The sequence below is a fragment of the Eubalaena glacialis genome, chromosome 14, assembly GCF_028564815.1.
Source record: "Eubalaena glacialis isolate mEubGla1 chromosome 14, mEubGla1.1.hap2.+ XY, whole genome shotgun sequence".
NCBI classification, from domain to species: domain Eukaryota; kingdom Metazoa; phylum Chordata; class Mammalia; order Artiodactyla; family Balaenidae; genus Eubalaena; species Eubalaena glacialis.
In genome coordinates, this window is record NC_083729.1 from 60,995,616 (window position 1) to 61,018,914 (window position 23,299).

At 48.5% G+C, this 23,299-nt stretch overlaps 1 protein-coding gene across 2 annotated transcripts in view; it reads right to left on the reverse strand.

Moving 5' to 3' along the window:
* Positions 1-4,813: 4,813 nt before the first annotated feature.
* TGFA (transforming growth factor alpha) overlaps positions 4,814-23,299 on the reverse strand; it is a 109,203-nt gene continuing 90,717 nt past the window's right edge. For both annotated transcript variants that reach the window (XM_061210589.1, XM_061210588.1), the window contains exons 4-6: positions 13,239-13,388; positions 10,338-10,447; positions 4,814-8,379 (exon numbers count right to left, since the gene is read on the reverse strand). In XM_061210589.1, the coding sequence (XP_061066572.1) occupies positions 8,372-8,379; positions 10,338-10,447; positions 13,239-13,388 (268 nt within the window). In that variant the 3' untranslated portion in view covers positions 4,814-8,371. The remainder of the gene's footprint in view (positions 8,380-10,337; positions 10,448-13,238; positions 13,389-23,299) is intronic.

Sequence of the window (23,299 nt, forward strand, 5' to 3'; positions counted from 1 at the left end):
GGCGAGGTGGAGGTTGGGGGAGGGCAAGATTGGCAGAGTTAAAACTGGCAACTGTGGGGAGCCATTACCACCCCAGAGCAGAAAGGACGAGGGGAGGGAGTGGCGTAAATGAAGTGTGGTGAGAGCTGGAAGGAGGAGGGGCCCTGAGAGCCTAGTGCTGGAGTGTAATTATTGGAGACCCAGCACTGGAGCAGGAAGGGAGGGGGGTTAAAATACCTCCGTCTCAGACAAGCAACAAGAATTTATTGTACAGCACAGGGAAATATAGCCATTATCTTGTAGTCATTTTAAATGGAGTATAATGACTTTATAAAATTTCATATAATCTATGAAAATATTGAGTCACTATGCTGTACACCTGTCACTAATATAATATTGTAAATCAACTATAGGTAAGTTTAAAAACAGAAAAGAATTGCACCATAAAAACAAACAAACAAACGACCCTGGTCTCTCCTCCAGGGCCTCCCACTAGCTGAACCAGAAGCCATTGGGCAAGAGAGCCCTACAGAGGCTGTCCACAGTGGGGCACTGGGCAGAGGACGGTGGAGAGTGGATCCGGGAGGGCACTAGTACATCTCGGCACTTGGGGATGGAGAGGGAGCCAGGAAAGGCCCTCTCCTGAGAGTTACTGGAGCTGTGGTCCCTGTATAGGGACCTTCCTGAGTATGGTTAAGCCACAGGGGCTCTAAAGCCAGCAGGTGGGAGGGAAGGGGGCTGGGCAGGGCCTGAGATGCCCCTCCATCACCGAGAAGCTCTGGGAGGCCACAAGGCCCACAGCAGGACAAGGGGAGGACAGAGGCTGAAGTCAGCGCTCACAAAGACTATTGCGGAAGGGTGCTGTGGTAGGTGGAGGTTTGGAGGGCTGGGGTAGCCCGTGGACTCATGGGCAGGAGATGGTGGTCAGGATACTTAGAGGAAGACTGGCCCCGAGGGCTTCTGGCTCGTGTTCTAGTTCACCAGGCACCCACTGTGCCCCTGGTGGCCACCCAGTCTCTGCTTGATCACTTTGGCGTTAGGGAGAACAGTAGTCCAGGAGGTGGCTCTGATGATGAGAAAGACCCTCTGACGAGCTGAGGTCAACCTCTTTGCCTCTGGCCCTGCAACTTGAGGCCACAATGAACACCTTCCTACGTCCAAGGAGTGTTTTCCTCACCCCTCTAGGTCCTTAACCACTTCTAAAGGTGGTGTCCTGGGACCATGACCCACTGGATGTGGCCCCTTTTGCCACTGGCTCTCTGGAAATAGTTCTCATACAATCTCCCCTCCTCATGCCTTCTTTTACCTTGGATTGAAGGTCACTGGAAGAGGGAGGAGTGAGGCCTCCCTTGAGTTGGGCAACGTGTCAATGGCATTTAGGACAGCACTAGATTTTTTTTTTAATTAATTAATTTATTTATTTTTATTATTTTTAGCTGTGTTGGGTCTTCGTTTCTGTGCGAGGGCTTTCTCTAGTTGCGGCGAGCGGGGGCCACTCTTCACTGCGGTGCGCGGACCTCTCACTATCACGGCCTCTCTTGTTGCGGAGCACAGGCTCCAGACGGCGCAGGCTCAGTAATTGTGGCTCATGGGCCCAGTTGCTCCGCGGCATGTGGGATCCTCCCAGACCAGGGCTCGAACCCGCGTCCCCTGCACCGGCAGGCAGACTCTCAACCACTGTGCCACCAGGGAAGCTCAGGACAGCACTAGATTTTATTATTCCAAGAATCAGGCTGAGCAAGTGGGAGTTTATAAGTTTTACCTCCCTGAGCTAAACGGGCAGGAGCTAAATAGGCAGGGACTGGAGGTTCAGAAAGAATTAGTACCGCCCGAGGGTGACACAGCCAAGAGCAGGGCTGCAGCCAACCCCAGGTCTTCACCTCCGGGCCTCCTTCCACCATGGGGACCCGGAGCCCCTGTGCTCTGTTTGGGGGGCTTCTTTTACAAAGGCAGGTGGGAGTGCCACGCTGCAGGGGAGGGTGCCGCTGCGTGCTCTGCTCTGGTGGGACAAGGTTTAAATGATGGCAGCTCTTTACAGCACAGTCCTTCTGGGATGTCACATTTCTAGACCCGAGGAATCCTTCCCTGGAACAGGCAGGGCAGACCAGCCCAGGGAGTGGAGCTGTTCCCTTGCCCAGTTCTCAACGCCACTCCCCTGACACCCCCTGAGAGGGGCTCCCCTGCCAGACTTGGACTTGCCCTGGAGGACTTCATGGCAGCAGGGGCTCCTCCCGTCCTAGGGCACCTGTTCAGCTGCACATCAGGGCCTGAAGCTTCCATTGAGGTAAACGTCCCTGGAGAGAGGATTTTTTTCCTCTCCTGTTTACTCTTCAGTATCAATGTCACCACATTTTCATTCCCAACTGCAAAATTTGGCTCCTGAAAAGCCATCGCCCAGTTGTGCATGACCTCAAGCATCAGCCACATGGTACTCCTCAGGGGGCCCTGTTCCCACAGGCGTTATCTCACTTCTTTGCTTTAGATGATCCCACTTGAAAGGAGGTCCAAGCCTCCCTGTTTCCCCAGGGCTAACATCTGCTGGATATTAAGGGATACTTAAGCATGGACTAGGGTGGGACGCCCGGGATGGGTATCTCAGCTCCAGGCATCAAACCTCTCCTGTGCCATGTGCTCCCTGGGGCTTGGCATATTCCAGAGGGCAGTAGGGATTGGATTAGAATCACGGGGAGAGATTTTTAGAAGATGCTCAAGCTCCACCCCCACAGATTCTAGAATTCAATTGATCTGGGGTGAGAGACACTAGCTTAGTGGAAAAGGCATTGCTCGACCCAGGGGTGTGTGACCATGGGCACTTCCTGTTTCTGGAGGTGAAAGGCAGAGGCAGAAAGCTCAGGGCCTGCAGAGCAAGTCCTGTGGACAGCCAGTGTGGAAGAGGGAGTTTCAGGAGACGGGGAAAGAGCGTTGGGGCTAGAATTCCAGGCTGCTGCTGGGCAAGGAGCTCCGAGCTAGAGGAGAGGCAAGGCTAGGTCACACCCCAAGGCCGGGCCAGGCAGGAGTCAGGGCATACAGCAGCCAGGCAAAACAGGGGTCTGAAGTGTGGGCCAACAGCATCCCCAAAGACTGGGCCGTAACGATCCAGATCACGGATTCAAGCTGGCAACTGCAAGTCACGTGGATAAATGAGGGCAGGTCTGGCTGATTCCAAGTTCATGGGGGCTTTTTCCTGGATGGGTCCTCCCCTACCACCGCAGACAGTCCAGTGCACCTGAATGGCTTCTAGACACCGGTAATGGCAGAGGCAGTCTTGGCAGGAGGGCTTGGACATCAGGGAGGAAGAGAAGGAAGGGGGCAAGTAGAAAATCCAGTGGTTTAGAAATCGGGCCTGGAGATGTCCCTGAAGACTGACTAGTGTCACCAGGGGGGCACTGAGTATGGGTAGAGGTCTCGCCCTCCCTCTCCGCAGAGGTGAGTAAAGGTTCTGCTGAGGGACAGATACCAGACCAGGGCGCTCAGAATACGGAGCTGCCTGGATCACTGTCTCCCTTTAAGTTAGGCCAATCCCAAGCCCTTTGAGGCCTGGACAACGGGCTCCACACACCCTTCCCTCACTACAAAGAGCTGAACTTTCCTTGGGACCAAGATCTCACACTGTACGGCAGCTACTTTGCTCTCTGCTGCTTCTCTACGTGCTCCTCTTACTTTTCACATGCGAGGTCCACACGTGGGTTGGAAGGGAAGAGGGTTAACCATGGGAATTCAAGGGCAGCGAGGCTTGTAAGAATTGGGTTGGTAGTTTTAGAACAACTCCTTACAGTTAGAAGCTGAGCAGTGGGGACTGGGGGTGTGGTAGGAGATGGACAGGCCTGTTTTTCTCTTTAACTAGGCTGAGCACAGAAGATCCAGATAAATGCAGGCCTTACTTCAAGACCGTACTGTCTGATGGCCATTAACTTTGAACACTAAGAGGCAAATTGTGTTAAGTTTCGCTTCCTCTGAAAAGCCTCTAGAAAGCTTTTCCTAAAAACTGTAGCCCCACATGAATTTGCGCTTCACTGAGTCCTATAGCACAGTGGTTCTCGAACTTGAGCATGTATCAGAATCATCTGGAAGGTGGAGGGGGCATGGGGCATCTTGAGAGTTTAATAGGTTTGGGGTGGGGCCTGAAAATTTGCGTTCCTAAGAAGTTCCCAGGTGATGCTGATACTGCTGGTCTGGGGACCACACTTGGAGAATCATAGCTGTTAACACATACTCTCTACCTTAGAATTTCGGGTGTTATTTGTATTTTGGCTGGAATTAGTCTGGAATTATTTTCTGCATGTCAGTCAATCTCAGCCAGATGTTGATTCCTTCGGGGCAGGGATTGTATGTTTCATCTTTTCTTTCACACTAGTTAGTGTATTGTTGGACACATAGTAAATGAAATACTCATATACTGAGAAGAACTTCAGGGAATTTGGTTTTTACAAGCAGACAGGGATCAACTAAAGTTAATTTTAGGATTCCCACATTTTGCAAAACAGCATCTAGTTTTTTCTCATCATTCACATTTGCAGAGAAAAATCTTAAATGTGCTTCAGCCATCTGCCAATCTCATGAAAGAAAAGCTCTAGTCTTGATTTAGGAAAAAAAAGAGTTCATTCCTTCATCCTTCCAAACAAGGTACAGTACAACGGAACAACAATACACATTACTGAAAAACACAACTGCATTTTACATTGCTCACTACTCTTTAAATAAGTACAATTCAGACATTAAGGAAAAGAACTGCTAATCCCATTAACACATTACAGAAATCAAAATTAACTTACCACACAAAATAAATTAAACATTAAATATTAACCTTTTCAGTGCAACATATACAGAAGTCAGAGTAACAAGTTCTAAAAAAAAAAGCATCAGGTTTGTTATAATAAGATAATGAGAAGTAGAACACTTCAGTAAATTATTACACTAGGAAGAGGGGTTGTGTTCAGTACTATGTGTGTGTTTGCCATGAGATCTTTTAGAAAGCCTGGTAAAATCAGTGGCTCCAGAGAACAGGTCTTATGTTAGAACATTAAGAACAAAGATGTGTGTTCATCTTGTTTCTGTGATGTCCCCCTTGGTCCTGGGCTTTTGAATCATCCCCTGCCCCCTCCTCAGCTGAGCAGGTTGGGAGGAATCAAAGCCCAGATCCTACTAAGGGGTTGGGGTCTCCTGAGCACTGTTCCTGCCAAAACTGCCTGGAAGAGTAGCCAGCGGTTCTTGTGCACCGAGGCAGCCCAGACCTGGGAAACCTGAAGGTGCCAGACATTTTCTCCACCTGCGCAGACCAGGCTCCCAAGAAGCTCTGGAAGCACACCTCCTCCCTGATCAGTATGGGTGGGGGAATGTCAATCCCGCTGTCTCCTTTCATGGCAGATAGACTCTGGGGACATTCTGCCCCCCTTCTCCGCTGGCACACAATGGCAAACTCATATCTTGCTTGGTTACACGTGTATCCAGATGTGTCTTCCAGATCAGGATTGGCTGCTGTCTCTCCTTTCATTAGCAGAAGACGTTTCCCGCCAGTATGCTTAAAGAAGTCACAGCCTGTAGAGCAGTGGGAAAATCCAGGCCCCACAAAAGATTTGGAAGCACCCCCTCCCTTTTTTTTTTTAAATGGGGGCTTTACATTTCTCCTGAGACAGACATTGGAAACGGCTGTGTTCCCTGCCCCCAGGTGTGTGGCTGCTTACCAGGTCAGATCTTGGGAATGATTCCCGGATCATAATGAACTTGGCTTTCTAAAAAGCAAGGAAACATGGGGAACCTACGGAGATGGATTAGGAGATGATTTTTAACCTGACAAGGGGGCGTTGTTACAGCTAACCAAAGAAGTACCAATGCCATTAATGGCATAGGAATCCAATGCTTGTTGGCCATCTGATTTCTAAGAGAGAAATCACTAAAGAAGCAAGGTTCTCATATCCTGGAGCATGGACAAAGGTCCAACCAGGCCTGCCTTGACCCCACCTCTGCTTCCAACTCTCTTCAGACCTGCTGGTTGACAGAGGACTGTTTTGAGAGGCACGTCTAGGATGGCACACATTTGAGCCCATTCACTGCATGGTTGTACAGGCACAAGGAAGGGGGCACCGGCAGCCGTGACTTGCTGGACTGGAGCATTCACAGACCCTAAATATGAGGTCCCCACAGGGAACAAAGAAGGTTCCCTCTGCTTCCATCCTTATATTCTCACCCCTCTGCAAAGGCTCTTGGACACCTAAAGACTGGACACTGATCCTTCCACTCAGTAGGTGAACAAAGCCCCACAAGACATTCTCAACATCAGTTCATACTCTTTAAAGGCAACCAGACCGCAAATAGGCTCTAAAAGACTGAGTCAAGATTGTCCTAAAGTAAAAATATGATCTCAAGTTAAAAACAAGTGATGCTACTCCACTTTCATTAGTCTCTCTGAACCGGAATCAGACCTTCAGGAGAGCCTGATAAGAAAAGTGAGTGCAAACTGGGGTCCACAAACCAGTGTCAACTGCATTGGTCTCCTATGGTCAAGCCTCAGTCCACAGATCTGCTGCTGTAGGATCAGCCTTAGGAATGCAAACTTAGGTGTATTTTCTTTTATGACTAAAACCCGGGAGCTGTGTCAGTTACACTGCTGGCGAACGGATCCCATTTCTGCTACGGGCGCTTTGGGTGCTGCATCATTCAGTAAAAGTGCCAGAATTAAGACACGTGTCATATAATTGTCTCAACTGTAAGAAATACAGAGAAAATTCACTGAAGTAGACATACTGGGGCAGAATTCGAGGAGGACAAAATGACCTGGTAGGAATTTCAAGCCAACTTGACATATTTTAAAGGTCCCTTTCACGATGTTGAGGTGCTACAGGCACTGAAGGGTTAATAGGTAGAAATCTTCCATTTTTTCAAATATTAGTGAATAAGAGTTCCCTCACGTATGGAGTCTACATGTTATTTCATTGTTTTCCCGTTTCCAAATTTCAATGACAATTCCTAGGGATGAGCTCCCACCGTGCAGTTGGAGGGAACTGGAATTTCCTACAGGCAGACCCACTGGGTTGGAAAGTACCCAGGAGAACAATTTCTCCTTCCCTGAGGGAAAAGTGAGACCCACACGGTGGAGGTGGCTTGTTAGAGTTTTTGTTAAAAAAAAAAAAAAACGGCATCCTGGATGGAAAAGAAAAAAAAGGTCACTGGAATATTTCTCCTAATGCTTAAAAATAAATAGGAAAGTTCAATTTCTCCCTTTCAAAATAAAACAACAAATCAACCGAGTAGCAACATGGAAAATAAGTGACTGGTCCCCCTTCATGGACGCAGCCCCAAATGCCCACGGCCCTCTGCTAATGCTCTATTTCTAAACAGATTCTCAGAGGGCCCACTAGACAGTTAGTATGTTTAATAACAGAGCGGGGTAGTCTGTGTTTCCCCCATGTAGAGGCACACACAGGCATTCTTCCTCTTCCTTGACAAGATGCCAGATCTCTACTGCTAGATTTGCTAACTTTTCAACAGGAATTATCCTGGGGCATTTACTAGTTTTGTGTATTAAATGGCATGACCTCTGAACCCCAATCTTTGCTCCCATCAGCAACTCATCCTCTGCTTCCATCTCCACCTATCCTGGTGGTTTTTCCCAAGCTTTAGCTGTTCCAAAGAGACCAGACATTTCTAATCAGTCTAACTTTTTGGCCAGCAATACATACATCATTAATGCAGACGTCTGAAAGGGTTTTGCGCTTTTTACATTGACTTAAGAGATTTAAAATAACACCATCATCCATCTAATAAATAAGAAGTTATCTCTGAGGGTGGCAACAGCTCGGGAAGGTCTTCAACATCATGTGTCTGTGGAAGATATCGGGCTGGTTGAGGGTTTTGTGGACAGAGGACAGACATGGCTCCTCTTACACTGGTGTCTTCACGTAGCAAAAAGCAGTTATGCCTTTTTCCACCTTCTTCCCCCATAAGCGGTAAGAAAAAAAATGTAACAACTATAGGAATCTCCAGTGTAAGGCAGGATGGAGACTGCTGTGGGGAGATGGGCCCATTAAAACAAGCACAGCCTGGCATCCGTGACTGGCAGAACACACCTACACACACCTGGACGCAGATGCCAACGCACACACCTCATTAGGTAAACAGGAGGTCCACCCCATGCCGTTCATTTCTGACCAGTCTTTAGACTGTGGTCCACTGATTTCTTCTCCAGGTCACACTGGATAACCCCAAGCAGACAGAGTTGTGGACAGAGTTTTGAATGAAGGCCCACAAAAGACAAAAAGCCCACAGAGGCGAGGGCAGGCAGAGTAGGAAAGGTCTGCTGGCCCATCCCAGGCAGCCCTCGCCGTGCCCTCCTCAAGAAGTCCTTTCTTTCTCAGGCTGCCGCAGGCCATCTGGCAGAACTCTCCCTCTGGGCTCTTCAGACCACTGGAAGGAAGGAAAAAGAGGTTAAGCTCTGCAGGCCAGACCCCAGCCAGGCTGGGAAAACTGGCTTGGGACAGAAACTTGGGGATGCACCAGCCAAAGTCACCAGGTTCTCTTGGGCAGACAAGTTCACCTTCTGCTGGTTCAACCTCAGGGGCAGAAGCTCCTGAAACTGCGCTTTCGCGCCAAAGCAAACAAGAGAATGGGGATGCGCGCTGTCATGAGGGTCTTCATTCAACTGGAGGTGATTCAACCCCCTCCGCGGCCAGTTCCCTCATCAGGGGCGGCTTAGTGGGCAGCTCATGAGCTGGTCAGGGCTCTGGCAGCAGAATGGCTTCCTCTGAGGCTATATAAGAATGGACCCCCTTGTTGCTCAATGGGTGGGCCCTGAGGGTATCCTCTGTGCCTGTCACGGGGAGGCAGCGTGTACCCAGTCCCCAGCAGCTCCTGAGTCCAGCCCAGCCTGGACATCTTCCTGCTCTGGTCCCTCCCATGGTTCCTCTGGAGGTGGGAAGGTACCTGTCAACTCAAGGAGAGGGGCGTCAGCCTTGGTGGCCATCTCTGGAAGGTCAGATCCATCCCCAGGTTCAAAGCTAACATTCTCTCAAATGTGGGTAGGGAAGAAGTGACATTAACAAGAAATTTACTCTATCCTAAATGACTCTGCCAAGGAGCAGACCGATGGCACAAAATCTCCTATAAATTTTCTTAAAAAGGCATACACAATTTTCCTATTGGTGCTAAAAGACAAAACAAAAATATTTATCTTCATTAGCTCAATGGATGGTCCCCTGAGGTAGTGGAGGAGATGTGAGTGGGGCCTTCAGAGGACTTGGGTCTCATCCTAGCTCCCCCAGGGACTCAGGGAGGCACCCACGCAGGCCTTTGGCAGACTCAGTTTACCCACACCCTTCTCCTTAAGGCTATCGTGAGGATTAATGAATCAGCACCTTCCTAAATCAAAAGAGCTGCTCATGCACAATTACTATGGCTCTTGAAATGAAGACCAAGTGAACGGCGCTCCAGGGCCTTCAGTTCCCTCCAGGTCAGATCACCAGGAGGCCTAATGAACACGGCAGCGTTCCAGCTTCCCAGGCGCTTTTCTTCCTGTCTTCTCCATGCAACCGTGAGCTTCTGGAATGCTGACTGTGCTACGGCCATACCACCCTGAACGCGCCCGATCTCGTCTGGAATGCTGACTGTTTACTAGAGAAGGACACCCCCAGGTGGACGAGTCTGGGGTGATTGTCTCCTAATCCACTACTTCCTAAAAAGGAACTCTAAGTTTCTGACGGGCTTTGTGGGTCAACCCAGCGTTCCAGAAACTTGTTCATGTGAGACTTTTCAGAGCCTGTCTGGAAATATTTGCTATTTGACTCAAGGAGCCCTGGGCAAGGGATGCTCGGATGAGGGTTCCTGAGATGTGAGTTTGGCTTCATATCCAGATGTCCAATCTTTTTCATGGATGTTGGAGAAAATATTCAAGCAACAATGGTAAACTGAATGAAGATCACAGGATTCTAAGAGTTTAGAGTCCTTCAAGACCTTCTATAGGCCAAATCTCTCATTTCACAGATGGGAAAGGGGAGATGATTTCTCAAGGGAAAGAGAATGAACATCTGTTGCATGTCTACAGTCTATGACACACTAGGTGCTTTATATCAGTACTTATTCAATTTGCACAACATCTTTTTAACAAGAAAACCAAGGCTCAGAGAGGTTAAGTTACTTGTTAAAGGTCACACAGTCATCAGTAAGGATAAAAGAGCTCCCTTCTGAGTAAAACACACATTAGAATAAACTAAACCTGACTCGGTAGGATGAATATCCTCTTCTTTTTCTCCCTTCTTTCTGCTTCATCCTCCAAGAACTTCTGCCCTGACCTGGAGAAGGTGGTCCTTTTCTCTACCCAATAGTGTCTCCCGAGGGAAAAAGGCCTTTCCTTGAGGCAGCCCTCTTACCTGTTTCTGAGTGGCAGCAAGCAGTCCTTCCCTTCAGGAGGGCACTGGGCTTCTCGTGCCGGCAGATGAGGGCCCGGCACCATTCACAGTGTTTTCGGACCTGGCAGCAGCTGCAAAGGTGCAGAGAACACGGTTTTGGCAGGAGCCTGGCAGGGGTGCCCAGCTGGTGCAGCGTCTGCCCGAGGGGCCTGCTGGGCAGCTCTGGGCTCTAACCCAGCCTTCCCATGGTGCCTCCGGAGGGACAGACACAGCAGGGGGCTGAGGGCTTTGCAGGGTGGTGGCCTTTGGGGCAGGAGCTGGCCACCTGTGAGAGGACCTGTTGGCCACCCCAGAGGACCAGCCCCATTCGGCTGCTCTGCTCTGGGCTGGCAGGGTAACCTGGCAGGCAGGTACCTGGCTCCAGCTGATAGAGGGGACCGGTCCCCCACCGGCTGCTTGCTCCATAAAGCAGCAGTTGGGTAACTCCAGAAATGCGGGAGCAGCCTCAGAATCGCTGTCAGGACTGGGCCAAAGCCGCCACTTCAGGCTAGCCAGGGCTGGGAGGGCTAGGGACGGGGTCATCCATCAGGAATTGCCAGCAGAAAAGCTGGGACTGTGGGTGGGCTGCAATGGACCCACGGAAGGAATGAAAGAATAAATCATGCATCTCCGTGGCTTCGAATCTTTTTCTGAGGACTAACATTCTCTAGTCGTGGCAAACTCGACCTCTCAGTGAACCCAAAACCTGGAGTCCTAAAGCATCAGGACCATGAATGCTCCGGCCTCCCTCTGTGGGCAGGAATGAACGGTCTGCAGAGTTAGCACGAAAAAAGAACCAGAGAACCCAAGAGAAGGGCAGAAAAGAAAGCACTAAGACATTAATTACCTACAGACACTGATGGTTGTTTCCCTTGGGATACCACGGAGGACTGTTTCCACTCATTCTAACCCTAAGGTATATGTAACCTATACATCCAGTGTCTGGGGCTGGGAGGGGTCTCCTGGCTGACATGAGCCTGGAAACAGATGAGGAAACAAGCCTGTTGCTGTGCTTCCCTGTTGGAGCCTGGTGACATTTCATGATCCCCACCCCAGCCCCTCTCTCTCGGCACTGCCCCAGGAAGGTTACTAGAGCCCCTGAATCTTTGGGCAGCAGAGCTGAGAAGGGACCCTGCGACATTTCTGCCCAAGCTGCTTCTGCCATGGGTGGCCAGAGCAGTCTCCCGGGCCCGGGTCCCTCCTGAGCCACAGAGTCCGGGTTGGGACCAGCTCACCCAATGCGGGAGGGACCTAGGCCTGGACTCCAGATCTATCAGTGACTGCTGTCTTGCTGTCACCTAGCCAGGAGGGCTTGCCCCAGTCACTACCCAGACAGGAATGGCCCAGGGCAGTGAGATCAAGGCCTCTAGATCCCTCTGGTATGGGATGAGCTGGTCCCAACCAACTCTGCCACTCAGGAGGGACCCCGTGCCCCGGCAACCAGCAGTCTGGAGGGGGCTTGGTCTCTCAGGGATTCTGAACTTGATCTCTGGCAAGGATGGACTTGGAAAGGACAGAGGAGAGATGGGATGGCTGCCTCCCTGTGAATTCCTCCCTGGGAATCAGAGAGGTACCCTGCGTTGTTTCTGTCTTCAGAGAATATGGCAAAATTAGCTTTTCACTCCCCCTGGGGAGGCCCACGTGGGCACCGAGTCTTGTTCCTACGGCTCTGGGACCCTCCTGGCCACAGAAACAGGACTGTGGGAGTGACGGCTGCCCCCACGTAGCCAGCCGGCCATGAGAATCGAGGCTGGTGGGCGTTAGGTTGCGCCTCCTCCCCTGGGGGTCTTCACAAGTAGCAGAACCTGAGCTACGCCCCAGCCTGAAAACATGTCTACCACCTGCAAACATGTTTTCCCAAGACACATGGGAGCAGAACAGCCCAGCTGAGACCTCATCCCTCACCCTTAACCCTGGCTTGATCCAGGAGGTCAACAAGCTGGGGCTCTAGGGGCACCCCGTGCGTTCCCAGAACCAGGAGCGTGTGCTTTAGACGCTCCAACAGCAACAGCCAATAAACAAACGGGACGGAGACTCTTATTTATCTGTCCAAAACCCAGGCAACCCCAGAGGGCTCAAGTCTGGCTTCCTGCGGGAACATGCACTGCTTCCTCCAGGCCTGGCTAGAGGGGCCTGTCTACTTACTGTTTCCACCATGAGCTACTCTACGCTGAGCTAACCGCAGCCTTTGGCCGGTCTGTCGATTTCTTGTGCGTGTCCAATTAGGTAGCATACTCTGAGGGCTTGCTCTGTGACTTAGAGGTCTCCAGATACTTCCTGGGAATAAATCCGGCCAGATGCTAGAAATACAGCCCTAGGGCCTCTCCCTTTGCAGAGCAGTCCAATCGGGAGATATGGGCAAGCAAAGGAGGCTAAGAAACACCCGGAAAAGGGCTCAGTTGGTCTAGGGCTCAGGAAGGCTTCCTGGAAGATGTCAGGCGGAGACTGAGTTTCGGAGGAGGAGGAAGAGGGCAGAGAAGTAGAGAAAGGGGGAGGCCTGTCATAACAGCAACAGTGGCTTTAGGATTCTCGAAGTGCCTTCTGTGGAGAGGAAGCGAGGCCGCTACTGCCCACGGGAGGCTGGGAGCCGTTTCTAGTTCCCTCTGGAACCCCTGCACATCCCCATCACAATGGTGAAGGCTCCAAGCCCACAGCAGAGAGAGAGCACCTTTGGCTCTGCTTCCAACGGGGCACCTCCCAGGATGCGTGCTGGGGACCTCCCAGGATGTGTGCCTTTCACACGGCTTGGCTGTCGCCAACGTTCCTCTTTGCTTTGCTAACACTAAGCAGACATCACAGCAGTAAACTGTCGAGGTGGCCCTGTTATGGCCCCGGGAGGGCCTGCAGGTGGGGGTCCCGGCCTCAGGGGTAGCAAAGACTCACTGTATCAGCACACACGTGATGATGAGGACAGTCAGGGCCACGATGGAGACCACCACCAAGGCAGTAATGGCCTGCTTCTTCTGGCTGGCGGCCACCACGGCCAGGAGGTCTGCGTGTTCACAGCGTGCACCGACGTACCCAGAGTGGCAGCTGAGGAAGACAGGAACATCAGCGTGCTCTCCAGGCAGAAGGCTCATTCTCCCCACTCCCCAGGAAGGCTGGGCCGGAGGGGAAAAGCCCAAAGGGGCCCCTCCAGCCTTTGCTACTGGAGGCAAAGGCATCAGCAAAATTGCTCCTACTCCCCTGCACAGGCTCCTCTTGTTTGGAGAACAAGGGATAACTCACCAGCTTATCATCTGAGGGGAAGGTGCTGCTGAGGCACTTCGTTATTACAGTAACCGTGCCAAATCCCGGGGGAGTGAGGAGGGCGGCAAGTGTGTCCGAGACACGAAGCTCATTTTGGCAGTTCATAAAAATCCAGGTTATTTTTAAACTAAATGTGTGTATTCAGAATTCCTAGTGATGAGAGAAAGACAACATGCTAAACCAGCAGGAGACAAAGACTGTGGTTTGCTTTTTTTATCTTCTTCATCAAGTTTAATTAGTTCCGCAGACATTTACCAGGTGGGGCATGTACTGGACTAGAGGCCAGCACCGCTAGCTGGTAATAACAGCTGGCCTCTCTCCGCTAGAGGATTAGTAATGGCACAAAACGATGCATGTTTATGAACATGCATGTAGCCTGTAAAGGGCCATACCAACACAAGGTGGTAGTATTACTTGTATTGCTACTATTCAGAGACTCTTTGGTGTCAATCATTTCAGTAGTGGCCTCCTCCTAAGAGCTGACGGCTGAAGCTGCTTCTTCCACGTAGCTCTCACCTATGCTAAACTCCCCCCACCCAGATTCTGGCTGGGGCCACAAGGGGTTCTTGCATGGTGATTCCTCAGGACATGTTCTAGGCATAAGCAAGCGATGGTCATTTTCTGATGCAGGTCCTTTTTTTTTTCCCGCCAAGCTTATGATTCTTCTCAGTAGAAGATACTTAGCTTACACACAGGTCCCTTTGTCTGGGGTGACTTTTTTATTGTAATGAAAATGTTTGATCACCACTGCCTTCTCAGGTGGGATAGCTTCCTTCCCACAGGGGACTTCCTTGAGGAGCAGTCTTGCACCAAACATCACTGGATTTAAAGGTTCTTGTCCCTCCCCACTGCCCTTCAGACACGACAATGATAGTTAAACATTTTTTTTTTTTTTTTAAGAGTCTACCTTTTGATGAAATAGCCAGACGGTCACTTTCACTTTTAGATTAAAAGGCTTTGGAAGAGCAAGGAAAATGAAGGGGGATTAAGGGTCCTGGTATGCCCGCTCTTGTGCAGGGCCAGTCCCAGGGGCGTTGCATTTGTGATTCCCTTAAACCTGGGCTCCCGGGCTGCCAGACCCCACATGCCAGAAGGAGTCACAGGACAAATATAGTGCATTTTCCTGGAGTACAGGTTTTGCTCAATGCTAGCACAAATTTAATCATTTTCAGGTACTGTATGGGTTTAAGGTTATGGCAAACAGGAGATACTGCAAAAATGGCTGCTTAAGGCTACAACCTGGGATACCAGAACATATAGCTTCTGTCTTTAATGCTGCTTAATGGAAAAGTCTCTCATTGGTGCTCTTTATCCCAAAGCCCAACTGTTACGTACCTCCTTTAAAGGTATTCTTTAGTTTGAATTCTTTTGTCTGAACTTGCTTTTCTGTTAGAGGTTAGTTTACATTTGACACATGTTTTCTCATTTAGTCTTTGCACAGAAAAGTCTAGTCACTTGCCTGTGCCCACCCTGCCAGGAAAGAGAGAGAAATCCATTCCCAGGTCTGCTGACCCCAGGGTCTGGGTTCTCGCTCACTCAGCAGGGCTGCTGCCCCTGCATACTACCTGGGGATTGTGATGAGAACGCCGCAGATTCAGCTCTTGATTAAATCTGGCTTTTGGTTTAGCCTCCAATCTTGAAAGCGTAAAGGAGATTTGAGGTTTTAGGTTCAACAAGGGTGCAAAGGGTTTGCAGTCTTCAGTTAGTAAGGAAGCTGGGGAGGGCCAACCGGGATGGAAAATGCCATGTAGAGTTCTCTACAGACCTGAGGAGGAGAGAGCAGGCTCCAGAGAGGAAGAAAATGCAGGAGCTCTGGCAAGAGGACCTTGTTGGAAAAAGGATCTGGACCACAGAATTGTGAATAGGAACACAGACTCTCACAGACTTTGGCTAGGAGAGCGATGACTGGGGGCTAGGAAACAAGGGCAAGTTTGCTTTTGTTTGGTCTTAATAACAAAATCATTTTGAGGGCAAATTCAGGAAACAGCTCACCCTGTAGGCTGGGGAGAAAACAAGGCGCTGGCCCCTTCCCACTAGGGGGAAGCTGACGGTGGACTGAACTTGAGACTGAGAGGCGATAAGCAACAGGCACAGGTGATGCACAAATTGAAGCTGTGGGTGTCTACAGCGAATCCTGCAAAGGGTCCCTCCTCCAACCCATCCTGAATATTCACCCTGCACCCGGATGGCTCCCACCTGGGTTGCGGGCTTCCTCTATTTGGTATCCAACACCCCTTATCTGCAGGACCCTAATCCACCTCTACTTTATCTCCAGCCACCTAGGTTTCAGCCAACCCAAGAAGTCCCCCCACCCCCAATGTCAACTAAACTAGTGCCCAGCACATAGGCACTCAGGACACGTTGGCCTGTGAATAAATGAATGACTACCTTCCCCTTGCCCATCTCAGCTCCTGCCACCTTCTCTGCCTGGAATATTATTCCTCACTTTCTTCCTCAAACTCCATCTCAAAGACCACATTCTCCAAGAAGATATAATTTAAAGACTCACTCATTCATTCACCCAGTCATCCATCCATCCATTTTCCATAGCCCTTTCTATGGATCTCCCTAGCCTCTCCTTCTCTGAAGGCCCTTAGGACTATGCCCACCTCTCTGACTGCCTCTTTCACCAGCCTCACTTTAGGCCAGCCTCCAGGCTCCTGCAGGCAAGACCTAGCTCTACAAAAACTCTGGTGAACCATAGAACAGAAGAGGGTTGGGGAGCCTGGGCTTTGGGATGGATCGTTAGATGTCTAACCAGGAGTTGCAGTCAAGCCAATGAGACTTCTCTGTAGCTGGGTGTTAGTCTGCTTCCTTCTAGGGAAGGGTAGTGTGATGAGGATTTGCACAGCTCTTCGTGAAAGGTCCAGGCTATAGGAAGAGCACCCCAGGAGGCAATTTCACCCAGCTAGAGATGTTCCTACTCCAACCTGCAGGCCCTGGGAGAGGAGGATTCTAACATCTCCTCAACTGCTAGGTTCTGGAAACCCTATGAATTAACAAATCAATGCTGCGGACTCTAAGAAATCCCATTTAAATAAAATAATGGGAGCTTAGTGCTAATTACATTATCTTATCAATGAAGGCTATGCTAAACTCCTACATGAATTATCTCTGTTAATCCCAACAATGACTACTGCATGTGAGGTCTGGGCTGCTATTTACCTTGTTTTACAGATGGGGGTGGGCAGATTCGGGAGTTAAAAACCTAAGGATCTCAACTGTGAAGGAGAACTTTCTGGGGTAATGCAAATTAATCTGGAAGATACTACTCTGGGATAGTGATTCAATGGCAAACTCACAAACTGCACAGCAAAAAGGAAGAGGGGTGGCCCCCATAAAGAGGTCTTCCTGCTGTGGGTGTAGCAAGTTGCAAAGATGCCCCCAAACAGTGCCGTCTTAACTCACTAGGGAAGATAACCCCCTAGGCTGGGTCACATTTTGCTGACTTTCCATGTTCTTCCTGCCATGTGTGTGCTGGGCCCTTTACAACCAGCCTGGCCTCAGTACTGCCCCGGCAGAGGTCTTTCCCATTAGGAAAGTCTTCATGCCAAAAAGAATGCCTCTGTCCCCTTAGTGTCACAGCTGTAAACACTCAAACCCCAGTCTCATTGAGTTAGGGAGCTCAGCTCGCTTCTGAATGAAAACTTCTCCAGTGAGGCATGGGGAGCACCTGGGTTGCTGCCTAATACAGACTCCAGGTCAGGGCCTAGGTGAGCTCCAAGAAGAGCAAGTCTTAGCACCAAGCAGCCCAACTGCAGCTGGGAGGCAGAACAGCCTGTGGTCCAGATACTTGAGCTTCTCCCAGGACCTCCCAGATCAAAATCTCTCTGAAAATGGGGCCTGGGTGTCTTAAAGAAAAGGCCGAGGGTATTCTGATGAAGCCCGAGTTGAAAGCCACCGTGAAGGTTTACCAGTGAAATCAACTCTGGCTGCCCATTGGAATGGCCTGGGGAGCTTGAAAAAATCCTGATGTCCAGGCCACAGCCCAGACCAACTAAATCAGAATCCCTGGGAGTAAGGCCTGGGCATCAGCATTTTTAAAGCTCCCAGATGATTCCAATGGGCAGCCAAAGTTGAGAACACAATTTAGACTTTCTGGCCTTGGGGTGGAGGGAGGTCCTTTCTTCTCCCCAATCGATTGTAATATAGGGATGCTTCTCAGTTGAACTTTACTAGGGGGGGAGCAAGAAAAGGTTTGGTGACATACATTTAAAAAAAAATTTCCCAAGCTTCTACTAATATTAGACTTAATTACGCAATTATTTTAGCATAAGTCACATAATGAGGGGAAAAGTCACCTCACCTTGTCACAAACGAATCACGCTTGACTCAGCTGCTGTCTCTACCTCAGGTAGGCACTGCTTCCCACCTGGCTGTACATTAGAATCACCTGGGAAGCTTTGGAGAATGCCGGGGCCAGGGTCATACCCTTGGAGATGCCCATCCAATTGGTCTGGGCACCCAAGTGACTCTAATGTGCGACCAGGCCTGAGAACCACTGAGGTAGAAGGTCATTTAAGGACACAGAATCAAGAATCAACAATTCAAAATCTGCCCCTCCCCCTTCTCCTTCCTCTCTTCCCCGTCTCTCTCTGGGCATCTCCCCAGGGTGGGAGCTGTACAGTGGGCCCTCTCATTTAGGTACAGGAGAAATGGGAGACGTGGCACCTCTGTTTAAGAAAGGAATCTGAGCAAAATAGGAATCTTTCTATCACGAAGGGGAATGGCACGTGTGTAAGCCTGAACATTTTCTTATAACATTTGACCATTCAATTTTATCTGTCGAGAGTGGATATCGTCAAACACAAAACTCTGGAATGCTGATTTTGTCTTCATAATTCTGAAAATGAGGCTCTGGAATCACATGTAGGCTGTTTCCCCCAGATAAGAATAAAAAAGAAAGAAGTACATAAGAAAGCAAGGAAAGAGTGTAGCACAGGAGGGGCAAGGAGCTTGTCTGAGCTGCAGGAGCCATCATGGCTGAAGATGAAAGGCAATGGACTCCAGCCAGGCGGGTCCCTGAGACCTTCTCATTTTTGTTACTGATTCAGTTTGGAGGTTGCTTTGGAGCTTTTCTTAGGAGCAAACTTTGTGGCTTAGGCCTCCTCATTTTAACAAGAATTAAATGATCAATGATATGCCTTTCTTTCTCCTCTGCTGAGGGCTTTCCCACCTTCTAGTCCTGTCCAGTTGCTCGGTTTTCCCCCTAAGTTCCTTTTGTACATGGTTCACAGCGCCTTTTAAAATTTTAAAGAAATAGGATAATGCATGTAGAGCTGTGCTCTTATAAGTGTGTGTGTGTTTTTTTTTTCCTTAAGGAAAATGTTCTCCAACTAGAGAAAGAATGTTTCTAAGCAAATTGGAAAGAACATACATCACAATATAATAGAACAGAAAGACAAAGAAAAGAAAAGCCCACATTGTTGCACACCCTACCACCTCAAATGGCAGTCTGATTGACAAGGAGTTCTTCTGGACTACTTCTATGTAGTTTTAAACATAGTTAAGATTTTTTAAAAATATGATTTTGCATCAATTTCTCATTTAACATCTCTTCACCATTTTACTATGTCATTAGAAAACTGCAGAAGTTGTTTAAAATGGTTGTAAAGTAATTTATACACGATTTGCTTCACTGAACCCTTACCATTTAGGCTGTATCCAATTTTGATATCATAAACAATGCCAGGGGATTATCTTTGTGTACACATTTTGTTTGCATTTGAGATTACTTCCTCAGGACAGGATTCCGTAAGTGGGCACAACATGGTACAGACTTTGGAGCCAAATTGTCATTGGTTTGAATCCCATTCCCCATGTAATACCTGTGTGATCTTGAGCAAGTTACTCAACCTCTCTGTGGCACTCATTCTGCATCCTTAAAACATGATAGTAATAAAACTACCTCATAGAGTTATGAGCATTAAATGAGTTAACATCTTGTGAAGTGCCTGACACAAAGGAAGGGTTGTATGAGTGCCAAAAATATAAATAAAAGAATGGGAGCATTTTCAAGGCTCTTGAGAGACACTGTCTTCATAAACAATGATGTACTCTCTGGCAGGAGGCTAGTGCTCTGATTTTTAGCCACGCCTTTTGGCACAGGTCCCGAGATAAAGTTTTTAATATGGGGGCCAAGAACCAAGGTGAGCAAGGGCCAGGGACCATGGTTTTAGAAAAACGTTCATACCAACTTGCCTTTAACACGGAGAAAATCCATAGGGCTGGGGTGGGAGTGGGGACACTGAGTTGCAGGACACCTGTATTGGGTTTACCCATTTTTGGCTTCAAGAACTGGATTTACAAGTCCTAGAACCTCTCTGCTTGGAGTGCTTGGGAGGAGTGGGCTGGAGGGAGTAGGGGCTTCCTTTTCGTACAGCCCTAGGTTCCATGGTCTACCCAACTTTCACTGCTTCTTCAGCAGGACTTGGATCCTTCAGCTGTGGTGATGGTAACAATGTGCTGTTCACAATGGTGATTGTGCTGATGATGGCTGTTCTTATGCTCTGCTAGGAACTGGGCTTCAATATTCTCTAATGTGCTAATAGAACTTTCTGTGATGATTCGACAGATGAATGGATAAAGATGTGGTACATATATACAATGGGATACTACTCAGCCATGAAAAAGAACAAAATAAGCCATTTGCAGCAACATGGATGCAACTAGAGATTATCATACTAAGTGAAGTAAGTCAGAAAGAGAAGGCAAATACCATATGATATCACTTATATGTGGACTCTAAAATATGGCACAAATGAACTTATCTATGAAACAGAAACAGACTCACAGACATAGAGAACAGACTTGTCTATTGCCAAGGGGGATGGGGAGTGGGGGACAGATGGATTGGGAGTTTGGGGTTAGTAGATGCAAACTATTACACATAGAATAAACAACAAGGTCCTACTGTATAGCACAGGGAACTATAGTCAGTATTTGGGGATAAACCATAATGGAAAAGAATATAAAAAAGAATGTATATATATGTATAACTGAGTCACCTTGCTGTACAGCAGAAATTAACACAACATTGTAAACCAACTATACTTCAATAAAAAAATAAATTTAAGAAGAACTTTCTGCAATGATGGAAATAGTGTCTGTATGTGTGCTGTCTAATACAGCAGCCACTAGCTGCCTAGAGGTACTGAGTACTTGAAATGTGGCTAGTGAGACTGAAAAAAAAATTTTATTGGAGTATAGTTGATTTACAATGATGTGTTAGTTTCAGGTGTACAGCAAAGTGAATCAGTTATACATATACATATACCCACTCTTTTTTTTTTAGATTCTTTTCCCATATAGGCCATTACAGTCTATTGAGTAGAGTTCCCTGTGCTATACAGCAGGTTCTTATTAGTTGTCTATTTTATAAATCGAGTAGTGCGTATATGTCAATCCCAATCTACCCATTTATCCCTGTCCCCCGTATCCCCCGGTAACCATAAGTTTGTTTCCTACATCCGTGGCTCTACTTCTGTGAAAAACTAAATTTTAATTAATTAAATAAATTAAATAGCCACACATGGCTAGTGGCTCCTGTCTTGGACAGCAAAAGCTCTGCATGCATCATGGTCACTGGGTCCTCATTACAATCCTGAGAAGTACTAATCTCTCCATTATATACACAAAGAAACTGAGGCTTGACGGTGCTAAGTCACTCAGATCTGTCTGATGTCCAAATCCATGCCTTTAACTGCTGCGTTATCCTGCCTGGTGTGTGACCCTCAGTACCTGCTTCCTCTGGGGGTAGAGAGAGGGCGTGCACTTTCTCCAGACTTGTGGGTGGGTGATGTCCTAACGTCTTACCCCTGCACCCCACCACCTGCTGGTTATTGAGATGATAGTAGATCTACATAAAGTGGCTCAAGCATCAACAAGAAAACCACTCCCAATCCTGATCTCTCGGGAGGCGTGTTCTTGGTCACACAGGCAGTCTGCTTGCGCACTGAAGGCGGTCACCCCTCTCTGGGTGTTTGACTCTGTTCAGATCCCACTGGAATGTCCTGTGGCCAGAGCCAGGTGGAATGTTTTCCTTGGCTGACAGCAATGTGCTTTCACACTTTGCTGTGGGAAAGTCAGGGAGTTCAGTCACCGAGGGGCATTTTTTGGATAGGTGAGACACTTCGATGAGTTGTCACTGGCTGCCAACACTGGAACCCTGAAAACCTGTCACCTGGGTGGCTTCCTTCAACTGTTTTCCTTTGTTTGAAGGTTTCTGCAGGCAGCAGACCAACGGTTTGCAGAATCTGCCTCAGGGGAAAAAATGGTGTTTGAGTCCTAACCTTGCATTTCTATGGTTTTGCTTACTACCTTTGGAAATTCTTTCCCTATTTGTTTTCTGAAGTGGTTGGCTCCTAGCAGGGATTTATTAAAGGGAGACCAAAGATACAATCTAGGGTTCATCTGAAGCATAAATATTTCAGGATAATGTTCACTACCTTTGGTGATTTCTGACTAGTTATTTGTTTTAACTTTTTTTCCTTATCTCATATTTTAGTGTGACTGCCTTTGGTGATTTCTGACTAGTTATTTGTTTTAACTTTTTTTCCTTATCTCATATTTTAGTGTGAGACGTCATTTTAGTTCTCTGGAAACCTAAGGACTATTGTTCTTATGGAAAACAAAGCTTAAGAATGACAGTATTTTAGAAAGAGCTTCCTCTTTTTGGACTATAATCTTGGGCCCCTGTGGGTTTCCTGTAAGGCCGTGACTGACACGGCCTTACCTTCAAGGTATGTCAGTTTTATTGACAAGGATGAGTGTATCAGCTCCCTAAAGCTGGGGTGGTTCTATGAGTGGGGACAGCATGTTTTGCTTCCTCTGCATGGACTCACAGTTTTTGGTCTGGTGGGAATTAATGAATTAGAACATTCTTCTACGTACTGTAAATACAAAAAGGTATGAGGCGTGGTCCTGCCCTCACTGAGCTTACAAGCTCATGTGGCGGCAGAAGTGAGCAAAGCAGGCTGGTGTGAGCAGAACAGAGCAGGCAACAGGACGACTGGGGACCGACTTTGGCTTCAGTGTTGGGGAGCAGCAGGAAGAGGTGGAAACTGGGGAACTGGAGGGGGCAGGCTGCGTTCCAGAGAAGCTGGGCGTCTGCCTGGAGATGTAAAACCTGACTTCCAAAATGTGGACAGCTAATTACAACCACCAAAGAACAAGGCAGACTCATCTACCGCGGTATGAAACACGTCTGTGGGCTGAATACCGCCAAGATCCAGCGGGGAAACTGAGGTAGAGAGGCAGTAAAGGCTCACGTGGCCACGCCTCCCCACAGACAGTCAGTTTTCCCACACTGCAGAAGGGTCTCTGCTGATTCTGTAGACCCTGCCCTTGGCCCACAGGAAGGATTCATTGAGAGTCTGTGCTGAGAGTAAAGAGTGTAGAAATGACCCTGACCTTCCTCTGGAGGAAGGTTTACCTGCAGGGGGAAGGTGCCAACACCTTTCCTGGAAATAAGAGCTATTTGAGGTGAACTCTGTGAGGCTGAGACAGAGTGCCCTCAGGGGCAACAGCTGAGAACATGGGTTTCGGGGTTGGAATTGATGGGACTGAACCCCAGCTCCACCATTTATGGGCTCTGGGGCTCCGGTCAAGTCGCCTAACTTCTCTGAGCCTCAGTTTTCTCATTTACACAATAAGGGCAAGAATCTCTACTTGAGAGGGAAGCTGGGAGGATGGGA